Genomic DNA, 23585 nt, shown 5'->3' with positions numbered 1-23585 from the left:
CATGGGTCGCTAAATGGGTAACCATGTTCCTTCTTGTGGATATTTTAATGATGCTTGATAAGAAACTTGCATCCTGACCAGGGATCCTTTCGGTGGTCTATCTCTTATCGTGCTTGCCAGCTTTGTCTGTTAGCGTTCTGGTTTCTCCACCAGGTCTCCCTCATCAGCCTGACAGCAAACTGGATGGGATATTCAGAGCTGGGGGCAATCAAATCCCTGAGGACGCTCCGTGCTCTGAGACCCCTTCGGGCTTTGTCCAGATTTGAAGGCATGAGGGTAAGTTTTGCGTGACACCTCGAGGTTTCGCTCCCCACTTTCCTCCCCTGAGCGGTGAGGATTTCAGAGTGAGGACTTCGTGTCTCTTGGAAGGAGGTTGTGGGGCTCAGGCTGGCCTCAGAAACGTGTCCTTTGAGCAGCGGTTTCTGGTGCCTAATTTATTTAAAGATGTTTGCATCTCCAAGGGGGACGCGGCTGGCGCTGTGGGTTAAACCACAGAGCCTAGGACTTGCCAATCAGAAGGTCGGCGGTTTGAATCCCCGCGACGGGGTGAGCTCCCATTGCTCGGTCCCTGCTCCTGCCAACCTAGCAGTTTGAAAGCACATCAAAGTGCAAGTAGATAAATAGGTACCGCTCTGGCGGGAGGGTAAATGGCGTTTCCATGCACTGCTCTGGTTCGCCAGAAGTGGTTTAGTCATGCTGGCCACATGATTGGAAGCTGTATGCCGGCTCCCTCGGCCAGTGAAGCGAGATGAGCGCCGCAACACCAGTCGGCCACGACTGGACCTGATGGTCAGGGGTCCATTCACCTTTACGTTTACATCTCCAAGGAGCTCATAATAGTGGCCACTGAGTTGTCTCTCCCATTCTATCCTTGCAACAACGCCAAAGTGATAATCCAGCATGAGAGATAGTGACTGCCTAAGGTTACCCAGGGACTATGGATGAACGGGGATGAGAAACCAGGTCTTCCCAGTCAGAAAGTGTGAGGCAAAAGCCAAGTTGGGCGAGCCTAGAGTCTTGTATGTTTCCAGTACACTGGATGGCGTTTCATCTCACGTGTGAAGAGTGTGCTATTGTATCCACATGCGCAGAATATTCTCCACTCTATTATGGCACTGAAAATAGGTTCTGGAGCTCATCCCTGGCAATCCCTGCTTCGGACAACCCTATAAACTTTTGGTAGCTCTGAGGATCATTCCCACTTACCATATTGGCCCGAATATAAGCGGCACCCGCAAATAAGCCGCACCTTTAAAATTGGGGGGGGGGGGAGAGAGAGGGAAAAAAAGACAATACCTGAATATAAGCCACTCCCTTAAAATTCCGCAGGCACTCACACCCATAAATGGCAAATGTGGAAGAAAACCCTACAGCGATATCGTAAAAGCCAATTTTTGTAAGGTGGCAAATTTAAGCCGCGCTTTAACTTTTCACAGTCGGAATTGGGGGGGGGAGAGTGTGGCTTATATTTGGGCCAATATGGATTGAATGTTGTTGAATTTCCAATAAGCTGATATACTACCTTCTTGCCTTTTCTAGCCTACAAGCAATATACCGTATTTTTTGCACCATAACACTCACTTTTTTCCTCCTAAAAAGTAAGGGGAAATGTCTGTGCGTGTTATGGAGGGAATGCCTACGGGTGGCATGCCTACGGATTTTCCTCCTCTAAAAACTATGTGCGTATTATGGTCGGGTGCGTGTTATAGAGCGAAAAATATGGTAATTTGAAAAACTCTGAATGTGGAATTTAATTTAAAGTTTGTTTGTTTTTTTAAAAGAAGATGGCTGTGTTTTGCATTTGTGAAAAACAAAAAAATCAGTTTCGGCCTCACTTTGGTTAAACTGCCTCTTTCTCTGGGAGCCAGGTGGTCGTGAATGCCCTTCTGGGAGCCATCCCTTCCATCATGAACGTCCTCTTGGTCTGCCTGATTTTCTGGCTCATCTTCAGCATTATGGGGGTCAACCTCTTCGCAGGGAAGTATTATCGCTGCATCAATACCACCACGGGCGACTACTTCGAGCTCTCCGTGGTGAACAACAAGAGCGACTGCATGACTCTCCTTGACGTTTACAATGCCACGGACGTCCGCTGGGTCAACGTCAAGGTCAATTTTGACAATGTGGGGATGGGATACCTCTCCCTTTTGCAGGTGGTGAGTGTACCTCCTTCGCCCCTCCTTCTCTGCCTGCTAGGGGCCTCCTTTGAATATGCTTCTTCGGAGGACTTTTCTCCCATCATGCCTTGCAAGGAAAAACCCCACTGCCAAGTCTTTGTCAATGTGGCAACCTTCCTTCGTGCTGTATCCAAACTTCTCCCTGGTGGTTTGCTGCAGTTATAAGAGAAAACTGCTCCCTTTCCCTTATGGGGTATTCCGGAGCCCTTAAGTGGGTTCCCTATCAGTAGGAGAAAATAACTGAGGCCTGCCAAAGTACAGTATATTGAAAAGCAAAGCAGCTAGTAAGCCTGATTTTTATTCAAGGCGCTGTTGCGACAGGGTTCCCACTCACCACACGTAGGAGGGAGGAGAACCCTGAAAAATGGTGGAAAGGCCCTTATATAGACTTCTGAAATTGGCCACCCTGTAGCCCAAGACCACCCCCAAAAACATAACATACATGACAGAAGGAGGTGGTCTACAGCAGAAATACTGTCTGCGAGGATACCTGATAATGGTCACTGATTGCATTACCTGGGCAGTCTGACCATTCTTTTGTGATTTTTAATATTTTAGTTCCTGAGTCCAGGTCACAGGCTCACCCTATTTAACCACAAAGACACCCTTAAGACAGGATTTGCAAGCAAAAAGACAATGGGAAGGCTTTCCCCATTTGCCTCCCTTACTGCAGAGGAATATTTGAGGATGTTGGGAGAGTCAAAATGGCTTCAGGATTGCTCTCCTGTACTAGCTCAGACACATGAGTCATATATTTAGATATGTGTGCGTTTATGAATATTTATTCTATCTTTGAGACCTTAAAATTCTAACACTGTGATGCCTACTCATTAGGGAGGCACATTCGCTCTAGTTTCTAGTTACTCAATGGCAACTGCACAACAGAGATTCGGGGCGCACAGCCCAGTCCCCATTTGGTGCACCCCCCTCTCAAACTCTCTTTCCCCACCACCAGTTGGAGGGTGAACTTCAGAAGCAGGAAGTCTTCCCCATTTGATATAGAACCCTACATAATCATAGATTCAGAAGGCTCATCTAGTTCAACCTTTGCAATGTAGGAGGAATCTTTTGCCCAAACTGGAGATCAAGAGCCCCATGTTCTACCGACGGAGCTAACAACCAATGTTCTGAACTGCATGGTGAGCTTCCACAGGTATAGGAGCACTGGTGGCAGGGAAAGGAACTGAAAAAGGGAGGTGCTGGTGAGATCCCACCCACCCGCCATCTTATTTAGCCCCAAAGCATCCATATGAACTGCTACAAAAGTTGGGTGCCTCCCCCTCTTCCTGCTGAGTGGTGGCAAGAGCCTAGGGGGTTCCAGGCACTCACCCAGCGTTTGTGGTCCTTTGGAGAATTGAGACTCAGTGGAGACTGTCGTAGCTTTAAGAAACATGGTTTATTCACCTATTTATACCTTCAGCCTGCATGGAGGGAGTCCAGATCTTACAGCATGGTCATTTCAAGAGGGGCTTATCCCCTACGGCAGTGCAGCCATGGAATCCAAGGTCTCTCTCCCAGCCAGCCTGCCCAAGATGGATCCCAGTCTTTTCTTACTTTCATCTTCCCACCGTAACTTGCTAAAGACCCAGTTACCCTGGCAACCTTCCAAATCCCCCCCCAATCTCTGTTCACACCTCAGGGCAAGGAGGGAGGGCAGTTCACTTGCACTGCCAGTGGCCCTCAATGGGTCTTATATTGTTTCTTAACAGCCCTAGCTTGGCCAGGGCATAGGCTGGTCCAGGAATTCCTCTGCAGCTTGTATTTCTCCCTTCACATCCCAAATAATCAAAATCCTTCTATTTATTAATTTCTGGGTTTGGGGTCCCCCCTCCAAGAGTATAAATTGACATGTGCACATTTCTCTTGTGCAGGTCCGTCTTGACCATAGGCGTTAGGGGTGCTCTCAGGGGCGCCAGGCCGAGAGTCTGGGGCCCGAGAGTTGGAATCTGGGGAAGAGCCTGCCCATCGGAGCTCCACAGCAGGCTCTTCTGCTGCGGGCAGCTCTCCGCCACGAGTTTGGAGGCAAGCGAGCCAGTGGGGCGCTGAGGTGGGGGGCTGGCTCTGCCCTCCTGCGCACTTGGGATTGGCGTAGGGCCGTGGAGAGGCCTGCCCAGAGCGCTTCTCTGTGCCCTGCCCTGCCCCGCGCGCCTTGACGGCCTGCCCAGAGTGTGCTCCCCCCCCCCCCCCCGAGAAAGGTCAACAACTCTGGGTAACTGGGGGGGCACCAGGCAGATTTTTTGCACCCTGGCACCACACATGCTTAAGACAGCCCTGATCTTGTGGATCTCTGTTCTGCCCCCCCAAGTGCTTTAAGAACCTAGCAGCAAGACCCCACCTCTGCCGGGCACCACAATGAGTTTATCCTTCTGCGTTCTTCGTAGGCCACATTCAAGGGCTGGATGGACATCATGTACGCAGCCGTCGACTCCCGTGAGGTAATTCTGGGCTGAGGAGGAGGCGTTTGCTCAGTACCACAGGCCTGTTGTAGGGGCAACTGGGTCTGGCCTGCACAATGGGGGAGGCGGGGGCCCCGACCGCAAGAGAGGGTCTCTTCTCAACCTCTTCTCTGACCTCCCAGGTTGAGGAGCAGCCCGAATACGAAGTCAACCTCTACATGTACATCTATTTTGTCATCTTCATCATTTTTGGAGCTTTCTTCACTCTCAACCTTTTCATCGGCGTCATCATCGACAACTTCAACCAGCAGAAGAAAAAGATAAGTGTCTCTTGGCTTTGGGTTTCAGCTGCGGGCGTCACTGTTAGTGGGCACCTCCCGCAGCAATAAAATTGGACTTTGAGGCACAATTCAGGCATTTATCTTTGAGTAGAATGACTCCCGCGTGCTATTTGGAAGCGATGCTCGCACTGTCATTGAAATTCTGCTCAGTATTGATCCAGAGTAGATTCCAATGAATAGTAAGCAGAGTAAAAACGTAAACACGTTGCAGGATTCCCCAAAAAATTGACCAGAGGTGAATAATATTTCATCCAGCAGAGCTTTACTGCTACTGAAGGCAAATGAGCAAAATGGTCACAAATCCAATACATTCAGGATTGGCACTGTCCATAGGAAATCTAGTTGCAGCAGACCTGACTTAAACAATGACTTATAATAAGTCTAAACCTTAACACTACATACAGAATACCACACCAGAAGGAAAAGAGATAGAAAGAGAAAGTGAAACCTAGGCTCATTCTGGCCTATTTTTGTAGTCAGCATGACCTTGACAGAAAGATACCAGAACCAGTTTAAGCCAGCTGTACTCAGCTTCTCTGAGGGAATAACCCAAACTGTCAGGGAACTGACATCGGAGCTAGAGGCGGAGGGAAGGCTCTCAAATGATGCTGGAGAAGGGCCCTGCAGGGAGAGAGGCAGCTCCGCAGATGGGGAAGCAAATCAGCGCAACACCAGGGATAAAGGGGGGCAGATGGGGGAATCGGTGAGAGGGCTCCAGGATTCTTCACCGGACACCAGCGGGGAGAGCACGGGTCCTCCGCTACCCACGCCCACCCTGCGCAGAAGACTTCCGCGCAGGGAGAGTAGGAGGAGACTTGGTGTCAAACAACTTTTATGTTGGAAAAGGTTTAAGAAACGCCCACTGACGGATTCTGCTAGCGACTCAGGCAGCCATGAAGTGTAGGGCTGTCCAGACAGAAAAGTTTAACCAGGCAACATAGCCAGGAGAGGCGGCAACTTACGCACGAGCAACCCATACTCATTACACAAACATTATGAAGTTTCTTTCACACAGAGAAGCTTCCAGAACCCTCTTGAATTAAATAGAATAGGGAAGATCTCTACACATCAGATCAATACTTTCTGCCCTAAGAAATGCAAACTGACGTGCACGGCTCCAGCTACAGGAGTCAGTATCTGGCGCAGAGTTCAGGGACATCAGCTGGGACCAGTTCACACAGCTGGTTTTTGAGGTGGAAGCCCACCTTGATATTGAGCTCGGGTACCAAATCTGAGCTCCACAGTCAGGCCTGGATCCTATTCTCTCAGCGCCGGGACTCTCTGCAGAATAGCAGAGATTCACGGAGTATGTGCAGATCAGAGGGCTTAACCTGAACCAAGCCTCATGCCTCACCAGTTTCTATGCCAGAAGTAAAACTTCCCAAAGTGGCAAAGAGCATAGAAAGTGGGGGAAGAGGAGACTCATGAGGAAAATAGGCTTTGTAGACAACATAGCCAGCTGCGGTTCCCCCGCAAATGTACATGGAATCAGGGTTGGGGGGTGATTTAGTAGGCTACCTGTTCCATCCTCCCTACTCAATGAAAAGGAATCTAGAATCTAGAATTATAGCCCTCTTAGAGCTATAATTCCCAGCACCCTTCATAAACTACAATTCCCATGATTATTTTTGTCTCTCTCTCTCTCTCTCTCTCTCTCTCTCTCTCTCTCTCTCACACACACACACACACACACACACACACACACACACACTGCCCATTGAAAACACATGATTTCCCCCAAAGAATCATGGGAACTGTAGTTTAAGGTTGCTGGGAATTGTGACTCTGCAAGGAGTAAACTATAGTCCCTGTGATTCTTTTTATGGGGGGGCGGTGGAGTCATGTACTCTAGATATATGTTTAAATGTTCTTTAAATGTATGCTGTGGGTGTGACCTCTGTAGGGAGCAATGTGCTTCCATCAGCTGCTTCAAGACATTCAGTAATGTGAGAGCCCAATACCCTTAAGCAACAGGCTTTCAAAAATGGTGGAATCATAGAATTGCAGAGGGACCTTATGGGGCATCTAGTCCAACCCCCCACTGTGCTTTCATTGAATCAAGCCATTTCTAAACAGAGACAGCTACATATTCCCTGGACCTCTGGTTAGCCGCAGGCACTTGTGTGTTGCATCAGGGAGGGAAACCGCCTGCCCTCTGAAAGAACAACTTTTCACTTTCCTGGGCCCTTCTTTTAATAGACTGAAGTGGTTTGGCAGGGAGAAGGGAGAAGATGGCCAAGGCCATTTTTGGGACTGGGCCAGTCAAAGACAGCTATGGAGCAGGGCTTAGAGCAGCCGGTTAGATACGTCTTTCCTTAGTTTAATTAAATAGCCCAAGACTTAAGACCACAATAGAGTAGCCTGGCAACAACAGGGACGTTTCTAGAAATCCAAAGCTCTCACAAGACACTGAAGAGTGAATTAGCATCCTTTGGCAGGATGGAAGTGAGGGGAAGCGTTTGAGGCTTCTGCTGTCGAGCGACAGACTGATCGACAGAGGAAAATAAACTAGTGCGCATGAACAAGGCATAGCTGTCAACTTACAGATTTGAAAATAAGGGACCAGCAGCCTCGAAAATAAGGGATCAGCAGCCAAAATAAGGGATTTTAGTCAACCAGCAGCCAAACGAAGCCTCAAGCGGTGGTTCCCACAGCGCAGCAACCCGGCAAAGGGGATGCAGCAAGGAAAACCACGTCACCTCTCCGCTGGGAAGCGCTGAGCAAAGGCGAGTCCCCAGGCAACATGGCCGATTTGATTGGCACAAGGCATGCAAGCTCCACCCCCAGTTGTTCTTAGACTTCTTATTGGGTGAGCAACGCAGCCAAGCAACACAGTTGGAGCCTCCCTCCTCCCTGGCCAGCAGGGAGGGAGGGAGAGGAACTGCTTCCTTTGAAACCCGGGAAATTTAAGGGACATCATCAATAAGGGACAGCAGCGGGGCAGGGCGCTGGCATAAGGGACTGTCCCGCCAAATAAGGGATGCTTGACAGCTATGGAACAAGGAAGGAGACTTGTTACGAGTGGAAGGCGGGGAGGGGAGTTTGGGTGTTTGGAAAAGATGGAGGCGGTCAAGCGAAATTGACCAGACTCTATAAATCCAGCCCAGTTACCATCACTCAGCCTCAGAAATTAAAAGGCAGGTTCTGTGGTTCACTCTGAGCCCTGGAAACTGGGTGTGATGTGGGGCTGCCAGTCAAAGACTGTGGAAACCTTCCGTGGGTCTTGGGCACTGCAACAGACGCCTCCCATGTCTAATAAGTTGTGATTCCCTTTTTTTACTTTGGAGGAAAGGATATCTTCATGACAGAGGAACAAAAGAAATACTACAACGCCATGAAGAAACTAGGCTCAAAAAAGCCGCAAAAACCCATCCCAAGGCCCCAGGTATTTATTTGCTTAAATAATGAGAAGCCACCTTTCTGGTCCAAGGTAGCCGACAGTAACTGCACCCTAAACCACAACATAATACAGTGCACCATAACAAAGGCTTGACTCTGGCATGTTGTATGATGTTGGGTTTTACGGTTATACAATTTTTCAAAGCACAGAACCCAGCAACGTATTAGAACATAAATCGGTATGAAACAATTTCCAAGCCACAGCAGTAAAGCAATAAAACTAGCAGAATGTGCAGAAGACCCATATCACTTAAAAGCCAGTGGAAATGGTGCATGAGAAATTATACCAAGGCAACTAATGCAAACGTAATTTGCAGCAAGTACAGCCACAGTATTCCCCTGTTACGATTGAGTGGCTTTTAATAATAATAATAATAATAATAATAATAATAATAATAATAATAATAATAATAATAATTTATTTATACCCCACCCATCTGGCTGGGTTTCCTCAGCCACTCTGGGTGGCTTCCAACTAAATATTAAAATACAATAGTTTATTAAACATTAAAAGCTTCCATAAACAGGACTGCCTTCAGATGTTTTCTAAAAGTCTGGTAGTTGTTTTTCTCTTTGACATGTGGTGGGAGGGCATTTCACAGGGCAGATGCCACTACCGAGACTTTATGGTATATATATATATACCTGGTTCCCTGTAACTTGGCTTCTCGCAGGGAGGGAACCGCCAGAAGGCCCTCAGCACTAGACCTCAGTGTCTGGGCAGAACAATGGGGGGGGGGGAGACACTCCTTCAGGTATACTGGACCAAGGCCGTTTAGGGCTTGAAAGGTCAGCACCAACACTTTGAATTTTGCTTGGAAACGTACTGGGAGCCAATGTAGGTCTTTCAAGACCGGTGTTATGTGGTCTCGGCGGCCGCTCCCAGTCACCAGTCTAGCTGCCACATTCTGGATTAGTTGTAGTTTCTGGGTCACCTTCAAAGGTAGCCCCACGTAGAGTGCATTGCAGTAGTCTAAGCGAGAGATAACTAGAGGCTACACCACTTTGGCAAGACATTAAGTTGCTCAATCTAAAGTTGCACAGCAACAATTTTAGCACTACATGGGCAGGACCATAAAGTCTGAATATAAATTTGAGAGATCTCGTATTCCGGCACCCACAGAACCAGAGTTGCATGATGCCCAACATTCATTTGATCAGAAAACGTCAGTTTTCTTTACATGATGTGTGAACAAGAGATCTTACTTTCATGCGCTGAGCCAAGATTCCTGCAGGAAAGGGAATGCAGGGCTCTGGGCTTCGTAACAACAGAGGATGCGCAAACCTGTCTGCAGATAGTGTGCACCCCTGATGTTGTTGCGTATCTTTGTAAATCTATTTGGAACAAGGGAGGGAGTGGGGAAGGGGAGACCTGGGCTTGCTTCCCAGGCAATCTCCACCTGTTCTCCACCCCTGCTACCATACCACAGCCTCCCCATTTTCCCTTCTCTCTCCTTTGCTTCCCAATTTCTGCTGAGATCAAAGTCCCTCGACTCCCCACTGCTTCCTTCCTTTATTTTATTTTAAAGCTTTTTATTTTTAACTGAAACACCAGTACTTTTTTGAGCCAGCCTATGATTTCCTTTTTCCCTGTGTATTTTCTGCCCATGACGTTATCTAGGCTGCAAAAAAAGAAAGAAATAATAGATTTATTTAAAAATTATATCTAAACAAATAAACAAATAAAACTACACATGGTGTTTCTACTTACAATTCATAAGAGTCTTATGCCCAGGATCACCATTCTGCTTTTGGACCAGTCAGGGAATTTGTATCCTGGTTCTTAATGACCACAGGCGTCTGTTAAAAGTGGTCCTGAGAACGGCCAAGGAAAGCCAAAGGAGGCAAGTGTCTGTCTGAAAGGATCAGAGGACAAACTTTCAGTTTGCCTCAGAGCTTTTAACCTTTCCTCATGGTTAGGGCAGTATAAACAAACCTTATGTGCATTTACATAACAGAAGGCTCAGAAATTAAAAAGCAAAAACAACTGCCTCCTTCCTTCCTTCCTTCCTTCCTTCCTTCCTTCCTTCCTTCCTTCCTTCCTTTTCTATCCTGCAGTTCTTCCAAAGAGCTCAAAGGTAGTGAGTAATTCATGAGTTGTTCTCTATGTTACTTTTATAATAATATTAACAATATTAATAATATATATTTATACCCTGCCCTCCCCAGCCAAGACCGGGCTCAGGGCGGCTAATACCCGATATAAAAACAAATTGATTGAAATACAACTTAAAAACAAGATTAAAATACAACATTAAAACTGTAAAATACAGCCTCATCGCAGGGTCTCCCAAACTTGGGTCCTCCGCTGTTGTTGGGTTACAACTCCAACCATCCCTGACCACTTGTCCTGCTAACTAGAGATGATGGGAGTTGTAGTCCAAAAATAGCAGGAGTTCCGAGTTTGGGAAACCCTGTTTTATAGCAACCTTGCTGGCTTGACTGAACTGAGAGTTGGTTCCTTGCCTCAAATCATCTCAGTGAGGTTCCTGTTCAGCCAGGAGTGTTCCCAGACCAAGTCCAGCACACTGTCCTGTTATTCCACACAAAAACTTTTTGGAGCACACATACCGTATTTTTCGCTCCGTAGGGCACACCTAGTTTTTTTGGGGGGAAATAAAGAATTTTTTTTATTTCCCCCCCAGGCGTGGGGCTGGGGCGGAGGAAGCCCAAGCTTCCCCCGACCCTAGCCCCCAGAACAGGCTGCTCTCCGCAAGCCGTGGGAGGGCTCCGCGGCTTGCGCAGAGCTACCCGAAGCCCGGGCGCGACTGTTCAGCGCGCCTGGGCTTCGGGATAGAGGCAGCTCTGCGCAAGCCGTGGGAGCCCGGAAGGAACTCCCGCGGGCTCCCAAGGCTCGTGGATAGCTTCCTGAAGCCTGGAGAGCGAGAGGGGTCGGTGAGCACCGACCCCTCTTGCTCTCCAGGCTTCAGCGAAAGCCTGCATTCGCCCCATAGGACGCACACACATTTCCCCTTCATTTTTGGAGGGGGAAAAGTGTGTTCTATAGGGTGAAAAATACGGTACATTCTTAGATCATGTTCCATGGGGTTGGATGCCGGGCGATTATTTTCCCATTTCTTTGCCCGCTTGAACATTCTTGTGTGGGGTTTTCTCCTCCATTTCTCTTCTCTTCTCTTCCCTCGTCTGTCTGTGCCCGTATGTCTTTGTCCCTTTCCTGTGTGGCTCTCTCTCTCACACCCGTGCCTGCCTGCCTTCCACCTTACTAAAGAACAAATACCAAGCGATGATCTTTGACTTTGTGACCCAACAAGCCTTTGATATAGTCATCATGATCCTCATTTGTCTTAACATGGTGACGATGATGGTGGAAACAGACGACCAAAGCCAAACCAAGATAAACATCCTCTTCCAAATCAATCTGATCTTCATTGTCATCTTCACGGCCGAGTGCTTCCTCAAGATGATTGCCCTGCGGTACTACTTCTTCACAGTCGGCTGGAACATCTTTGATTTCGTCGTGGTCATTATCTCCATCATAGGTGAGGAAAATGTGAAGGTGCCAAATGGGCAGCATTTGGGCCTGCTCTCTTTCTTAATAACTCTTAAATCTGACAAAAAAATTGTTCAGTAGCACCTTAGAGACCAACTAAGTTTGTTCTTGATGCTACTGGACAAATATATACAGTGGTACCTCGGGTTACATGGGACGTGGGTGGCACTGTGGGTTAAACCACGGAGCCTAGGACTTGCTGATCAGAAGGTTGGCAGTTCGAATCCCTGCGACGGGGTGAGCTCCCGTTGCTCAGTCCCTGCTCCTGCCAACCTAGCAGTTCGAAAGCATGTCAAAGTGCAAGTAGATAAATAGGTACTGCTCCGGCGAGAAGGTAAACGGCGTTTCCGTGCGCTGCTCTGGTTCGCCAGAAGTGGCTTAGTCATGCCAGCCACATGACCTGGAAGCTGTACGCCGGCTCCCTCGGCCAGTAAAGCGAGATGAGCGCCGCAACCCCAGAGTCGGCCACGACTGGACCGAATGGTCAGGGGTTCCTTTACCTTTACCTTGGGTTACAGACGCTTCAGGTTACAGATGCTTCAGGTTACAGACTCTGCTAACCCAGAAATATTACCTCAGGTTAAGAACTTTGCTTCAGGATGAGAACAGAAATTGTGCTCTGGTGGTGCAGCGGCAGCAGGAGGCCCCATTAGCTAAAGTGGTGCTTCAGGTTGTGAACAGTTTCAGGTTAAGTACAGACCTCCAGAACAAATTAAGTACTTAACCTGAGGTACCACTGTATCTATATCTATCGACTGTTTCAGACCAACACGGCTACCTACCTGAATCTTAAATCTGACAGTAGGCATAATGGGGAATAGTAGGGCAGAGGCGTTCAGCAGAGTAGTGGAGATAACATAAGAGCAGCTTTACCACGTTCAGGCTAGAAGCACATTTTTCTCTCTTTAGAGAAATCTTATTGTGTAGCTCAGCAGTGGGCAGAAGTGCCAACTTCTCCAGCCCATCTTCAGAGGCCCGGTGTGACGTCGCCCGACATCCCAACATCCTGATACCTTGATGTTGCACATGCAACATTGTGCGACGTCCTCTGAACATTGAGGGGGCCTGGCGAACAAAAACCAGGGTACCAAAATTGCCTCAGCCCCTAGGAATTGGCACCTATGGTGGTGGGGAACCTTCAGCCCATGAAGCCTGCCAGGCTTCTTCTTTTGCCTGGCAAGGCCATTTCAGTTAATTGAGGCCCACCTGCCTTACACCTGACATCAGGGATATGTGCAGGGCAAGTGAAGACCCAGCTGGGCCAAAAAGGGGTTTGTAGACAACCACCCATCATCTGATGAGCAAATGCTGCAAAGCCCTATGTGTACCGTATTTTTCGCCCTATAGGACACAATTTTTCCCACCCAAAAATGAAGGGGAAATCTGGGTGTGTCCTATGGGGCGAATTCAGGCTTTCGCTGAAGCTTGGAGAGTGAGAGGGGTCAGTGCGCACCCACCCCTCTCGCTCTCCAGGCTTCAGGAAGACATCAGCAGCCTAGGCAGCCCTGTGGGAGTTCCCACAGGGCTGTCTAGGCTGTGGATAGCAGCCTGCTTCCCGGAGTGCCGGGCGCCCTGAAAGCAGAGCGCCCGGCACTCCGGGAACACATCCGCAGCGTGGGGAGCCCTGCGGGAGGCCCCGAAGCAGAGCGCCCCGCGCGCCGGGCAGACATCCACAGCGTGGGCAGCCCTGCAGGAGTTCTCCCCATGCTGCGGATAGCAGCCTGCTGCCCGGCGGGTGGGGTGCCCTGAAGCAGAGCGCCCCTCACGCCGGGCAGACATGGGCCAGCCCCACAAGCTCGGGGGACAGCAAGGAGGCGCAGCGCCGCCATCCCGCTGTTCCTCGACCTGGTTCGGTTTCCCCGACCTGCTTTGGGGGGGGGGAAATAAAGGGATTTCCCCCCCCTTTATTTCCCCCCCAAAAAACTAGGTGCGTCCTATGGGACGGAGCGTCCTATGGGACGAAAAATACGGTACTTTGCAAGCATGTACAGAACAACAAACCCCTGTGTTGCAAACTTAACACAACAAACAACAGAAGCAACACGAAGACCAGTATACTAGATAGCACTGTAGTTCTTATTGCATAATATACATGATTTAGTACAACAAAAACAAAATGTGTACACTCACTTGTAAATTCTCTAACATATTTGAAAGCAAATGAACACATGTCTGTCAATCTTTGAAAGTCCGTAAAAGTATAATAAGTCTATGGTTGAAACAAAGTAATAGATGCTATCCTGCGGGCTAAGTGGTAAAACTTTTTAGGAGTTCATGGTGCCGAAGTAGTAAGTGAATAACAACGTAGGACAGTGACCCCGGATAATCTGACTGTTTCTCTGGAATCTTCTTCAGCACAACCCACAGGTTAGAAAAATGCACAAGGAGCAGTGGTCATGAGGTTATGTCGTACTTTGCAAGCGGCAACAATCAGCTGACTGGCAGGGCTGCAGACAGGATGGTGACCCCTGCTTCTCCGGGGATTGACTAGGAAACTGGCACACACAGCCGAATCAGGCAGGATTAATCCCCCTTTCCCACTCAGCCTCTGCTGATGATCCAATCTTCCAACAGCTGCTGTCAGCTTCCCTGCCCCTGTGCACAGCAAGTTGCCAGGAACGGATAAGACAAGGAAAAGTCCTTACCACCTGCTTTTTATTCAACATTCACAGAGAGAGGCTTGGGAATGCAGTCTCTCGGGATAATAATAATAATAATAATAATAATAATAATTATTATTATTATTATTATTATTATTATTATTATTATTATTATTTATATCACACCCTCTCCAGCCGAAGCCGGGCTCAGAGCAGCTAACAGTAAAATAATACAGCATTCTAAAACCAATTCATTATAAAATCAATTTGAATCAAATTTATGGCAACCATTGGGCTAGAGTTCAGTGAGGATTACCAAAGGAGGGGGTCAGGCTTTGCCTTGGCCAAAGGTCTGGTGGAACAGCTGTGTCTTGCAGGCCCTGCGGAAAGATGTCAAGTCCCGCAGGGCCCTAGTCTCTTGTAACAGAGCATTCCACCAGATCGGGGCCACAACCAAAAAAGTCCTGGCTCTGGTTGAGGCCAGCCTAACCTCCCTGTGGCCCAGGACCTCCAGGATGTTTTTGTTTGAAGACTGTAAGGTGGGACATACCAGGAGAGGTGGTCCCATAGGTACGAGGGGCCTAGGCTGTATAGGGCTTTAAAGGTTAAAACCAGTACCTTAAACCTGATCCTGTACTCCAGTGCAGCTGGTATAGCACTGGGTGAATTGTGATCCCGCAGCGAGGACCCCGTAAGGAGTCCCGCCACAGCATTCTGCACCCACTTTCATCATTCATTATTCTCAAGAGATGAACTGCAAGGGAAATCAAAATTTGTATCTTCATACCATTCCATACCAGCGGGTGGCGCTGTGGGTAAAACCTCAGTGCCTAGGGCTTGCCGATCGCACGATTGGCGGTTCAAATCCCCACAGTGGGGCGAGCTCCCATCTTTCGGTCCCAGCTCCTGCCCACCTAGCAGTTCGAAAGCACCCCTAAGTGCAAGTAGATAAATAGGTACCGCTTTATAGCGGGAAGGTAAACAGCGTTTCCGTGTGCTGCGCTGGTGCCGGCTTGCCAGAGCAGCTTCGTCACGCTGGCCACGTGACCTGGAAGTGTCTTCGAACAGCGCTGGCCCCCGGCCTCTTAAGTGAGATGAGCATGCAACCCTAGAGTCGGACATGACTGGCCCGTACGGGCCGGGGTACCTTTCCCTTTACCTTTACCATTCATTGTAGCAGAATCATGTTCTCTTGCCATTCAGTCGATTATGTGTATTGCCGATAAGCCTCTTGTAACCTCTTTTCTGCAGCATAGTGCTAGACAAGTGTTGATACGACACTGGCCTTTTTCCTGGTGTTGTCCCTAGTGTTGTCCCAAGGGAATATCCACCCCCGCCATCTCTCCCACTTTCTCATGAGTCATTGCTCGGGTGCTGAGAAGCGCCCTCTGCCTTTGAGCTCTTTGCTCTCCTACTTCCAAGGCTCTCTGGAAGAGGAGGGGTCTGGAATGCTTTCTAAAGATGCTGAGTCCGTCAGCTGTCTCTCCCCTGGTCTTCCTCCTCCTCCCATTATTTCCCAGCTTTCCCCCTCATCTGCCTCTGAGCTGTGACCTCCCTCAAACCCCTCTTGTAATTCCGAACTGTCTTCCTCTTCTCTGGAAGGGTCAGGCTGGGGAGGTAGTCACCACCATTCCTCCTCTGCCCAGTCCCTGACATCACCTGGTGGACAGGTGGGTGTGGTTTCAGGGAGATGGGCTCATAACCCATCCAGGTGGTCCAAGGTTGTAGCAGGAGCCTGAGGTTCTCCACCCCTGCTTTACGCCATCATCATTTTATAAGCTCATAGGTCCCTGTCAGGTAGATTGTGGTGTTTTAAAATGCCGTTTCTTTTTAATTCTTTTGTGCATCTTTGCACCTTTGACATCTCAGTTCAGCTTGCTGTTAGAACAAAAGACTGGAACCTTTTCTACAGTGTGAATAATTATTATTTATACCCAGTGCTTTTTTTCTGGGGGGGACGCAGGGGTACACATACCCCTAAACATTTTCTGAATCGTTGTACTTTTGTCCATTTACTGTATTTATTTTCCCCGATTTGAACTATAAAATGGTGGTTTTCTTGAGTCAAAATGAGAGTACCCCTAAAAAATTTTTTAGGAAAAAAGGGACTGTTTATACCCCACCATCTGGCTGAGTTTCCCCAGCCACTCTAGGTGGCTCCCAACAGAATATTACGATAAAACACGATAAAGCATCAAACATTAAAAACTTCCCTAAACAGGGCTGCCTTCAGATGCCTTCTAAAAGTCAGATAGTTGTTTATTTCCTTGACATCTGATGGAAAGGCATTCCACAGGGCGGGTGCCACTACCAAGAAGGCCCTCTGCGTCTGCAAATCCATTTGCTATTAGTAATTTTAAAAAAACTGTATCTCTTTGATGATGGACAAGAGGTTCTGAAAAAAATAACGTCTTCTTAACTGTCTTTCAGGACTTGTCCTCTCGGACATCATTGAGAAATACTTCGTATCGCCCACCCTCTTCAGGGTCATCCGCCTGGCCAGAATTGGGCGCGTCCTGCGGCTGATTCGGGGAGCCAAAGGCATCCGGACGCTCCTCTTTGCTTTGATGATGTCGCTGCCTGCTCTCTTCAACATTGGCCTCCTCCTCTTCCTGGTCATGTTTATCTATTCCATTTTTGGGATGTCCAACTTTGCTTACGTGAAGAAGGAATCTGGGGTGGACGACATCTTCAACTTCGAGACTTTTGGCAACAGCATCATCTGCCTTTTCCAGATCACCACGTCGGCTGGTTGGGACGGCTTGCTGAACCCCATCTTGAACAGCGGTCCCCCAGACTGTGACCCAGAACTGCAGAACCCTGGCAGCCATGTGAAGGGCGATTGCGGCAACCCTGCCATTGGCATCTTCTTCTTCTGCAGCTACATCATCATCTCCTTCTTGATAGTGGTCAACATGTACATCGCCATCATCCTGGAGAACTTCAACGTTGCCACGGAGGAGAGCAGCGAACCTCTGTGTGAAGACGACTTTGAGATGTTCTATGAGACTTGGGAGAAGTTTGACCCCGACGCCACGCAGTTCATTGATTACGCCATACTCTCGGACTTTGCGGACACCTTGCAACCTCCGCTGCGGATCGCTAAGCCCAACAAGATCAAGCTGATCACTTTGGACTTGCCCATGGTTCCTGGGGATAAGATACATTGCTTGGACATCCTCTTTGCACTTACCAAAGAAGTGCTGGGAGACTCGGGGGAAATGGATGCTCTAAAGCAGTCCATGGAGGAGAAGTTTATGGCTGCCAACCCCTCGAAGGTCTCCTACGAACCCATCACCACCACACTGAAAAGGAAGCAGGAGGAGGTGTGTGCCACCAAAATCCAACGGGCGTTTCGGAGGTATTTATTAAGGCGATCGATGAAACAGGCCTCTTACATGTACAGGCACAGCCAGGATGAGGAGACCCTGCTGGAAGGAGCCCCCGAGAAAGAAGGATTGATTGCGAAGAAAATGAATGAAATATATGGGTCTTCGGGCTCAGAGGTAGACATCCAAGTGTCTCCAGAAACCTCCCCACCTATTGAACTTAAACCAGTCGCCAGCGCAGAGACTACGGATGACCCTAGCAAAACCAAGAGAGAGGTGGATCGTGGGGGAAAAGAGGAAGGCGATCCTGGCAAAACGAAGGAAGAGGAGGATCCTGGCAAAAAGGAGGAAGGCGACACCAGGAAAACGAAAGAGAAGAAGGAAGATTCCGGCGGAACAAAGGAAGACGACCCCAGCAAAAGCAAAGAGAAGGGGGGCACCAAACGTGGTGTGAAAGAGTCGTTTGTATAATGCAAAGCACTTTTGGCCAACTGTCAATTGGCACCCAGATCCAAAAGACTTCTCTCACAGGGGCCCTTCCAAAATCATGTGCTGTAGTGAGCTAACCACCTTCTCTTACCAGGTTCCTTGTACTCAGCTCAACATCGTAACTTTGGAAACAGAACCCCTCCTGGTTTCAAGTTGGGGTTTTGTTGTTGTTGTTGTCCAGATTCGCCCCAATGAGCAAAGATACCTTATTTTTTCCTTATGAGGTTAATGTGAATCTCTATTGCAGGTGAAAAGAACAGGTGTTTTAGTTTAATGGTAGGCGGCGTCCGATGTCACGTGTTCCAGGGCCAGTTCTGCTTTCAGTACTTCCCTACTAGTGTTTTTCAGAAGTCTTGGAAGAAGAGACAGAAGAGAAGGAAATGGCCAAAGATGCAAGTCTTCATAATTTGAGTCCTGCCGTGTTCAAGCTTAGGCATGGAACCAGAAGACCAGTTTTAAGGAACTCAACCAGAGTTGTGTATGTGCTTCACTTAAAAAGAAAAATGTATGAAAAGCTGGGTTTTGTGGCCTGAATCAATTACGCAGATTTTCCTGTGGCTGCATATTCTGCATAATTTATTCTGCTTGTCAGGGGTGAATGAAAGCCTTGCCTATGTATCACTGGCATGCAACAGACATGCACACACAAAAAACTTTCAAGGTTTATGTTTGCAGCCTCAAGGCCTAGATACCTGCTTGCTTTTTCAACGAAAGCAGAGGTTTTAAAGATGCCGAATTCAGTACCCAATGTCAAATTCTGTGCGCATGCGATCATGGAAAGCAGAATGCACAGAGCCCTGGATTTAACAACTGCTATTTGCTGGACAAACTTTGTGAAAGCTTCTGTCTTCAGCCATTTTCGCCTCCTTTTCCAAAAGCAGTGAAGAACTGCCGTCTGTACTGGTTCTCAGATATTAACGTCTGGATAGGGCTCTGTGGCTGACTTCTTATAAAAAGGAAGTATTTCTTAATGTTATCTCCTGGTAACAGACTGATAGGCAATTGGCTTAGGAGTGTTTCCAGCATGCAAAGGTGAGGTGAATGGAGCTGAATAATAATTGAAATGAGGGGACAGTTTGGTGAACAAAATCCACAATGTCTTAAAAAAAACGTGCTTCAGCTTTTTCCTTTCAAGTATTTGGAAGGACTCACAAGATATTTTTTGTGTTAGAAATGGTTTAAAGTGCAATTAAGAGTCTTAACCATTTGAACTCTCTATATCGTTTATTTTTTAAAAGTAAAAATAAATCAATAGCAAAAGTAATGTGCTGATCTGTTCTCAGGGTTTCATGTCAGCTTAAAAATTGTTCTCATTCGCTACCAATCACCTAGGAAGATGTGCTGCGCTTTTACATAGTACCTATATATTCTGTCCAGAAACGTAGGCCATTTTGCTTCGCCTCTCCCACCACTCCATCAGTGGTGCATTTGAGTAATTTTAGATTCATTCTTCTGCCCCAAAGTCCTGTCCTGATGGCACCATTTCCCCACATTGCCCCCCACCCCAGTCCACACAGCAGGCAGGGTATGGCCTAGAAGCTTGGAGTCTGTGTGGTTTGTTCCCATGCACAGGGCTGAGGAAAGGGAATCTCAGAGACTGAACTGCAGGGACCTGCTATCTGGATAACTCAATAGTTTCCTGAACCAGCCCCCCAGAAATACAAAGGCAATATATTCCTGGTAAACATCTGTTGATATCAACTGCACCCATGCAATAAGGTGTTCCCAGTGGCTTGTGCCCCCAGCCCAACCAGTTTAAATAATGGGAGACACATGAATATTTAAGAACGGAAACAGTACTGGTATTCACTACCCTCTCTCAGCCCTACATCGCCCCAGTGAATCTGACAATTAGAAATTGGTTTATTTGTTCTGTCTGCCACACTCTACCTCTGAGGCAACCATTATTGCCATCTGCTAGAAACAGTATATTGGGCAGTGTGGATCATTGACCTCCTGCGGCAGTTGATTGAACTTTGAAAAGGCTGCCACCTTTTCTGTAGTTTTGTTGATGTAAGAATCCAGTCAGGTTATAAAGCTTTTGTTTTATTTTTTCCACTTGCAGAGATAGATGACAGACAGACAGACAGACAGACAGACAGACAGATAGACAGACAGGAAGGACATGGGTGGTGCTGTGGTATAAACCACTGAGCCTCTTGGGCTTGCCGATCAGAAGGTCAGCGGTTCGAATCCCCACGACAGGGTGAGCTCCCATTGCTCTGTCCCAGCTTCTGTCAACCTAGCAGTTCAAAAGCACATCCGTGCAAGTAGATAAATAGGTATCGCTGCAGCAGGAAGGTAAACGGCATTTCCGTGCACTCTGGTTTCCGTCACGGTGTTTTGTTGTGCCAGAAGCAGTTTAGTCATGCTGGCCACATGACCCAGAAAGCTGTCTGCGGACAAATGCCAGCTCCCTCGGCCTGAAAGCGAGATGAGCGCCACAACCCCATAGTCCTCTTTGATTGGACTTAACTGTCCGGGGTCCTTTACCTTTTTTATAGATAGATAGATAGATAGATAGATAGATAGATAGATAGATAGATAATCTGCACAATTTCCTAACCACTAAAAAAAAGTGTGCAAATAAAATATCTCCTAGAGAAGCCTCACTGAGCAATTTCAAACAGAACCAGCAAATGGCAGGATGTTCTGACAGTGGAAACATTGAGGTTAATAGAAAATTAGCCACCATCCTTTGACCCATGAGGAGTGAGTGGGTAGGTGGGTGTCATCCTGTGGACTTCAAACAGTTCGCTAGATAGTGGGTATGTATAGACATGCATAACTAGAGCAGTCTGTTTTGGTCCACACGTACAGTGCAACCTTCTCTGCCGAGTAGAGTCCAGGATAAACCAGTTCTGCTTCCTTCCACCAGATGGCAACTCTGCACAGCATCACAAAACCACCACCTCACCTTTCCCCAGAGCAGTTTTTAAAATAACATTTTTTTAAAAAAATAAATCATACTTTGGTCTTACAGTATAGATGGTGCCGAGGAATTGTTTAATTGGATCAGATTGCATAGGGCCTGAAATATGTAAGTCTCCTTCTTGGAGGTTTTTAAGCAGAGGTTGGAAGGCCATCTGTCTCGAATAATAATAATAATATAACAATAATAATTTATTTATACCCCGCCCATCTGGCTGGGCTTCCCCAGCCACTCTGGGCAGCTTCCAACAAACTATTAAAATACCTTAATGCGTCAATCATTAAAAGCTTCCCTAAACAGGGCTGCCTTCAGATGTCTTCTAAAAGTCTGGTAGTTGTTCTTCTCTTTGACATCTGGTGGAAGGGCGTTCCACAGGACGGGTGCCACCACCGAGAAGGCCCTCTGCTTGCTTTAGCTGAGCTTCCCTCCATGATTCTGTGATTTTTAGGGGTGGTGGTAAGAAGGAAGGGGTATCGGCACTGGATTTGGAGGCAATTTCATATGTCTTCTGAGGAGCGGAGCAGAAGGGAATCCAAGCACATAGACACCCACCAACAGCAGAACCCAAAAGCACCAACTCCTGTTTGTATGCGCGTATGTACACACCACAGGTCTAGCACACAAACTAGAACCACACATGGCACCCTAATAGGGTCAGCCATCCTCCATGTGTTTATTGTCCCTTTAATGCATGTGTCGTGGCCTTCCTGTTACCATCCCACACAGCTGGTTTGTGTCCACCCAGTGTAGGTCTCCCCTCAGAAAAAGTTTTGCACACAGAAGGCTTTCACTTTATCAGGATGCCATTCCTCAATAATTCTTACTCGACACATCCCTGGACTGAACCCCGGAACTGCCACTAGGTTCTGGGTTTAAGCTCTGATGAACTGCACCTCAAGTCTTAATAATGATAATAATAATAACTTTATTATTTATACATTGCCCTTCTGGCTTGGTTTCCCCAGCCAACTCTGGCCGTCTTACAGCATATCTAAAACATAGTAATCCATCAAATCCGGTAATATCTGGAATGCGTTTTAAAATTTTAGATTAGAAGCCTAGCCACCTGAAGCTTTGCAAGCCAATTTCAGGTAGGAAAATGCACTTTGGAATTTATTTTTTGCACCCCAAATTAGCTCCGCGTCTGTTTCAGCAGCGTCTAAATTGACGCCCAAAATCACTGGTTCGGTTTTGTACATGCCTTTTGGAGAATGAGAGAAAATTGTTGCTAACGGGTCCCTGGATTATTGCTTGAGCAAGGCGAATTTTTCTCCCAATTAAAGGTAATCTTCCTGTCCCTTCCCCTTCGCCAAGCAGAGACTACAGTTCTTTCGGGACTGGACGCCTGCATTTTAGTCAGCGGAGTCTTGTTGGGGATGTTTCTCCTTCCAAGTGGCAAAACTGGAGTTTCCCAATTGCCTACTGGAAAATCTAATTTTTTTCAGCTACTCCGCGGAGCAGGGGGCCGTCCAGGAATTGTGTTACCTGAGACGAGAGTTTTCAACTGTGTTTACATGTTAACAGGTGTGGAAAAGAGGACTCTGCTCCATTTCAAATAGACTCTGTTGCTTGTACATTATGTGACACTCTGTGATAAAGAAAGAAAAAGCTTTAACTCCATAACATTGTGCAATGTTTTCTTTGTACATTTCTTAAAATAAACTGTAAATGAGCTATTGTTACATTCAGAACTATATGCTGGTTTTCTTCCCAACGCTCCCACCCGCACCTGCCTGCCTTTCTTGGTGTTTAAAAAGAGAAAGAGAGAGGTGATGTAGCTTAAGCCTGCCCGCAAAACATGCCACCCAAGTCCTTTTCTTCTCAATAGGCGAAGAGCCGCTTGCCATTATTTAGATTTGAGAAAGGGAATATCTGTTCATACTGTTAGAAAAGCTGGGTGCGATGACCCACACTCTGCAAGAATCCCAGGGGGGTTCCAGGCACTCACCCACGGTCTGTGTTCCTTTGGAAAATCGAGACACGTCAGAGACTGTTGTAGGTTTAAGAAATATGGTTTATTCACCTGTAAACCTAAATTTCAGTGTGCATGGAGGGAGTCCAGATCTTACAGCGTGGTCAAGGGACCACTTCCAACCGACCTTCAGCCAGCCTGCCCAAGATGGATCCTAGTCATTTTTCCTCCTCCTCCTTCCCAGAACAGCCTGCTGAAAACTCTCTTTTCCTGTCACCTCACATTCAGTTACCCTGGCCACCTTTCAAAACCCCCGTCTCTGTTCACACCTCAGGGCAAGGGAGAAGGAGTTCTTTGGCATTGCCAGTTAGGCTCTCCGTGGTCTTGAATTGTTTCTTAATGGCCCTCGCTTGGGCCTTCGGTTGCTGACCCCTGGTCCAGATCTATCCCCTTCTGGGCGCCAGCTTTGTGTGCTACGATACTTTTTAAACAAGCAAGC

The 23585-nt window shown here is 47.6% G+C and overlaps 1 protein-coding gene across 5 annotated transcripts in view; it reads left to right on the top strand.

Annotated features, from left to right (window-relative positions):
* The window catches only part of SCN4A (sodium voltage-gated channel alpha subunit 4), a 107271-nt gene extending 87768 nt beyond the window's left edge, over positions 1-19503 (top strand). For 4 of the 5 annotated variants that reach the window (XM_083470421.1, XM_083470422.1, XM_083470419.1 and 1 more), the window contains 7 exons: positions 154-276; positions 1869-2156; positions 4559-4612; positions 4756-4893; positions 8195-8299; positions 11543-11813; positions 16855-19503. In XM_083470421.1, coding sequence (XP_083326547.1) covers positions 154-276; positions 1869-2156; positions 4559-4612; positions 4756-4893; positions 8195-8299; positions 11543-11813; positions 16855-18224 — 2349 coding nt within the window. In that variant the 3' untranslated portion in view covers positions 18225-19503. Of the gene's footprint in view, positions 1-153; positions 277-1868; positions 2157-4558; positions 4613-4755; positions 4898-8194; positions 8300-11542; positions 11814-16854 lie in introns of all 5 variants that reach the window. The other variant, XM_083470423.1, reaches the window with a different exon arrangement.
* Positions 19504-23585: the final 4082 nt, after the last annotated feature.

This window comes from Podarcis liolepis (assembly GCF_965112155.1).
Source record: "Podarcis liolepis genome assembly, chromosome: 13".
Taxonomy (NCBI): domain Eukaryota; kingdom Metazoa; phylum Chordata; class Lepidosauria; order Squamata; family Lacertidae; genus Podarcis; species Podarcis liolepis.
This window is presented reverse-complemented; position numbering and strand designations above follow the sequence as displayed.